The sequence below is a fragment of the Branchiostoma belcheri genome, unplaced genomic scaffold (genome assembly GCF_001625305.1).
Source record: "Branchiostoma belcheri isolate BF01 breed outbred unplaced genomic scaffold, Haploidv18h27 scaffold52, whole genome shotgun sequence".
Lineage (NCBI taxonomy): Eukaryota > Metazoa > Chordata > Leptocardii > Amphioxiformes > Branchiostomatidae > Branchiostoma > Branchiostoma belcheri.
This window is the reverse complement of record NW_017804154.1, coordinates 1,075,476-1,080,749: the sequence shown is the minus strand read 5'-3', so window position 1 is coordinate 1,080,749 and position 5,274 is coordinate 1,075,476. Positions and strand designations below refer to the sequence as shown.

The window sequence follows — 5,274 nt, the reverse complement described above, 5'->3', positions numbered from 1 at the left end:
ATTGTACATATCCAGATATCCTGCATTTGAGTGACAAAAATTCTTTTGCCACATGTAATTTGATTAAGTCCTGTATCTAATGTTATCGACATTGAAGGTCTAGCTACTAGTGTTTTAAAGCAAGACTGAAACTTTATTATCAATATTTCTTACAACTTCAGGCGACATGGAAAGTCCAAACTCTTATGGTGTAAGAGTAGATTTGTTTTTACAGTACAAGGACAACATGGGCACAATGCAGCTTATTCTTCATTTTGGTTTGACTTGATAATTTTTTTGCACATTGAAGACACGACAGAGAAGCCACAGAAATCTATGTCTCCATCTTCTCAGGAGGAGGCACCTCTAGTCGGCGTGGCCCGTACAGAAGTACGTATGCACAGTGCCAGTCTCCGCCACCTGACAGCTTCAGTACGTCCTCTTCAGTTACAGCATACACCTTGTCATCATCACATTTGATCCAGTCAGCTGCAATACGGCACCATTCAGAATGGAGATTAGTCAAATACACCAATCACTACTATTACTATTAATTAATTAAAAAAGCACATTGTTACAATTACTTGTAAGGCTGGGTGTTGCTTACTGAAATCCAAAATTTTATTGTATTAAACCTATCTTGACTAATCTTTGACATTCTTGCTTCTGAAAACCATCTCTTTCCTACTTCCCTGAAAATTCATAGGTAGTTTTTTTCTCCTCAAAATTTTAGAAGTATGTTGTACAATATAATTTTCAGAAATCTATACTACATGCCCTTCTAAATTATGTCATCATCATCTTCTCAATAGTACTAAAATTGTTCATCACTGACCGTCTCTCCTGACCCAGGCCACGTAGTGTCCAGAGGAGCTGGACCGGCCTTGGTGAGTCAGAACTGCCTGGAGCTCGTAGTAACCACTGTTGTTGGAGCCTATGTCTGTGGAGAAAGTCCCAGATGTCAGAGAAATACATGTTGTGACATGTTTTGTTTGTGTCTCAGAGATGTTCTTTGGCATACTACTCACCAATGCATCACAGTGCACATGCACACTTTAAGCCGTGAAGCAAAATTGTACTTTTCTGTCCCATTCATCCTGATGTACCAGGTAAGATTTCCAGACACAAGTACTTACCATCAGGGAAGTCGTAAGCCTCGTACTGAATATCTTTCTTGTCTTGTGTCTCAACTCTCTTCCCCGCTTCCTTAGCCTAAAAAGGAAAACAATTTGTTAGTCTTTGGTGACAGAACAAAGCTATTCCAAACTACCAAACATACAAGACTATACATGTAGGCATCCTTTCATGTTGTGAGATAAGGGACTGTACGATATTTACCGGGGGGGGAGGGCTGGTGCAAAATGGTCCGGTAAAAAATTTTTTCCATGGCCCTCCCCCCGGCTCAAAAAAAAATTCCATGGCCCTCCCCCCGGCTCAAAATTTTTTCAATGGCCCTCCCCCCACCCGAAAAAAAATTTCGGTGGCCCTCCCCCCCATTTTTCCAGTCCATGTCTCTTTCTCCCTCCGTAAATTCCCGAATGAAGTACGCATCCCGATTAAAGTACGCACCCCCGATTTGGGGCTGGTGGGAGACAAATATTCCCGTCTGAAACGTAAAATGGAAAAACTCGAATTAAGTACGCACCCCTTCTACGCACGGCCGGTACCACAGTGAACATGTAGTATGTATGTCTTAAAGACAGTTCGTCGTTCCAAACAAATTTAAAATTGTTAAAAACTAGATTTATGCCGTATACTACGTGATGGTATGGTAACGTAGCGGGAAACGTTTCAAGTTCGGCTTGTTTTTCACCGCCGGCCGCAGCCGACTTGCAAGACGTCACCACCGCATCGAAAGGTAAGGCAAGTGCGGCGAAACGCACAGATTTGGATCCAGCTTTGGAGTGTTGGTGATCAAGCAAGCAATGGTCAATAAAGATTCGTGAAAAAAAGACAATATTTCAATGTTGATTTTATCGGTAACGGGGGGTAGTTGAATGTTGATGCACAATAATAGCGCCCGCGCGATCGACCCATGGAGAGCAACAATCATACAGGCGGAGAACTGGGCGGAGTATTTGGGTGTAGAGGTGCTACCGAATTTAAAATTTGACACCGAAACCAATTAACACAACAACAAAAGACTACTGGGATCAATGGGACTTGCGATTCCGAACAGGAGAAAGTGACAAGTTTGACTGCGTTTCAGGTAATCTCTCGTTATGTAATAGATGTTTTTGTCACAAAATCAAAGGAATAAACACATGTATTAATTTGTACTCCGTAAAACTTATAAGTACAGTCTGTTCAGAGGAAACAAAGACTTCCTTCTCGGGGTCCATGTTCTGGTAAGCTGTCCTCAGCGCTGCGCATGCCACGGCCCTCTCTGTGTTCTTCAGCTGTAGTTGTACTTTGCCTGTCGGCGCGACAAACACCCCACCCACCGGCCGGGCGGTAAGATTTCATCAAAGACTACATTTTAAGTTAACTCCGCCCCTATCATTGTAGCTTGCCGAACAGTCGGGTAGGAGTACATCTAGCTGGAATTTTTACGTCGTACTGGCTGGTGTAGCCCGCTACAAAGTAATTTCCTGTGGCATTTATTAAGATTTAAAAATATTTGTGATACGAAGTGAAACATGGTTAACAATTTCTGAACCTTTGAAACGACATGGGCATAATCTTTGTTGAAGATTCCTGAGCTGAACTCAAGCCGGAAGTGTATTGGAAATGATGACCATCAGTCAAGGCACAACTGTTATCACATGTTACGTTACGACGATCAAGAACGTTCACGGCTTGCGGACCATTTCAAATATTACCACTCAAAAACCCTACTTACGGGAGGCTATATTTTTGCCGGGGTTCCACTGAGATCGGCGCCGGCTAGCTGGGGAACGATCCTGTCGGCATGACAAAGCGCCGGGCGTCATTGCCAGAGACATACATTTTCTTACCGTGGGTGACTTGACTTCTTCTTTTACCGCAACTTGGTGTCAATATCGACGATAGTCACAGGAAATATGTTCATTTATAGAAGTTTAACTTTATTTCCACTCGTCAATATAAGTATCTAAACATGCTACAGACGATCGATGTTCCAAGCTCCCCGTGTCGGTGTTCCGCTATATTCCTGGGTCGTCCACGGATTTGTCGGCGGAAAACTCAAATTAAGTACGCACCGCGACTTTGGCGACGGCCCGAGATACTTCTGGGATTTTGAAAAATGTAAAACGTGCGTACTGTATTCCGGAAATTTACGGCGTATTTCTTGTAATTCTGTACTACGCGACGCCATATTTTACAAAAGTTTTCGGTGGCCCTCCCCCCCAGGCCGATTTTTTTTTCGATGGCCCTCCCCCCGGCTCAAATTTTTTTTCCATGGCCCTCCCCCCAGGCCAAAAATTTTTCAATGGCCCTCCCCTCCAGTGCACCAGCCCTCCCCCCCCGGTAAATATCGTACAGTCCCTAAGCTGTATAGATGGCACTCGACTACACTGAGTATTGCACCTGAGCAAACGATCAATCAGTAGACAAGCTGTGTCAGACATGCTCCTACCTTCTGAGCCTCCTCTACCTTCCTGTCTTCCTCCTCTTTGAACTTTGACCTGATGGGCTCTAACTTGGTCTGCAGCTCAGATGTGCACATGTCGAACAGGTCCAGACTCATGGGGAACTTCACGTCCTGGGAACATACCGGTAGAAATATTCTTATTTCACTGTACAAGTCATTTCCCCAGCCATAGGGCTAAAAGGTTTAGCCACCATGGTGGTGCCCTGCAACATTAGGGAGCGGGCGACAACTACGGAGGATGGCACCCAGGCAATAAAAGGTTTTGATCCATTTACAAGGGAGGACCCCTACTCAGTGTCATTGGTTCTTTAAAGTACTTAAGGCGTGGCTCTACTCCATGTAATGTACTATCTCAGGGACGTCCTTAGTCAAAGCTGGTACCCATTTTCACCCGAGTGAAATGAGGAAAGTCGTGGAAATACAAAAACAAACCAGAATTTTAGGGAGCGTCATACTTGAAACAATGAGGAAACAGCCTCACCTTTAGGATCTTAGCATTCACATTTTCCTTCTCCTTGTAGAAGAACCTCACCATCTGAATTGTAAGGTAGGCGGGCAGCCGGCGCACTTTGGACTGAAAATTCATTCAACAATAAGCCTTGAACTCTCTCAAAGAAAATGCAGTACAAAGTAGGATTTGGATGGTGCTCATTATCTTAACTATAAGTTCATCTTGAACAAGACAGCTGAGTGAAAAACTTACCGTTTTCTTGTATTGAGCATCCCTGCTGAGGGATGGGGAGTGCTTTGTGATGATTTCTTCAAGTCGCTGTGAAGTAGAGAAGATGTGTATTCTTCAATGAAATGTTTTTCAGTAAATTAAATATAATGGCACATACAGTACAAAAGAATGTATGATAAAAATACACTCTAAAGTGATGGTCCAAGGTGCCCTCTCATACCAGATTAACTTTGAGAAATCCAAAACATTGATAAATGCGAATAATAAATCAATAAGTATGTGTAACTTACAGATTGAAGTCCTAGTTGCATGTATTTCACATCTGCAAAAAGAGATAGAGAGGATAAAATCAAATCAACACACATTGGTAGCACTGTTTGAAAAAAAACTCTTAATTACAGCTGTGAGGGTAGTTAAACAATACAGTTTAACAACTTGTATATCAGAATGAAACATGCACATTACAATGCACCTGATAGGGAGAGTGTGACAACCCTTGCACAAGTCTCTAAATGTTTATTCAGTGATGGAATGAAATGGGTACCTTGTGAGATGAAACAGCTTAGTTGAAAGAAAGTTTCAGAAGACGTCTTTTCCTCTTCTTCCTCAGATTCCACACACTTCATTCTGGTGATGTTGGAGTTAAGGAATTACCAAGTTTTATCATCAAGAACCTGCTCTTTTATGTCTGAAGTACATAGATTTTTAGTAAAACTACACCTCAAATTGTCATCATCAATTTTTCGTAATACATTGTACAAGTAACAAGTATGTACATCAAAATCTGCCCAGATAATGTGAGAGCATCATGGATTGATAGAGGCCCATTGTCTGAGGCACAAGACCTTTTGCTTCTATGCCAGAGATTTTGTAGATGTAGATCAAACAATTTAGAAACTTTCAGAGACAGGCTGACTGGTGAGTTGTTAAGGATACGTAGAGACAAGTTCTCCTGAGAAGAACTGGTCCATAAACCTCTTCATCTTCCCCTGCTCTGGCACTGGAATCAGCTGGAGAACATAGGGGGAAAATTACTATT

General features: G+C 42.5%; 1 protein-coding gene across 1 annotated transcript in view; it reads right to left on the bottom strand.

Annotated features, from left to right (window-relative positions):
• The window catches only part of LOC109480662 (ubiquitin carboxyl-terminal hydrolase 14-like), a 13,801-nt gene that overhangs the window by 5,345 nt on the left and 3,182 nt on the right, over nt 1–5,274 (bottom strand). The window contains exons 8-15 of the mRNA XM_019782891.1: nt 5,172–5,245; nt 4,780–4,862; nt 4,526–4,557; nt 4,257–4,322; nt 4,035–4,127; nt 3,539–3,664; nt 1,116–1,191; nt 815–919 (exon numbers count right to left, since the gene is read on the bottom strand). Coding sequence (XP_019638450.1) covers nt 815–919; nt 1,116–1,191; nt 3,539–3,664; nt 4,035–4,127; nt 4,257–4,322; nt 4,526–4,557; nt 4,780–4,862; nt 5,172–5,245 — 655 coding nt within the window. The remainder of the gene's footprint in view (nt 1–814; nt 920–1,115; nt 1,192–3,538; nt 3,665–4,034; nt 4,128–4,256; nt 4,323–4,525; nt 4,558–4,779; nt 4,863–5,171; nt 5,246–5,274) is intronic.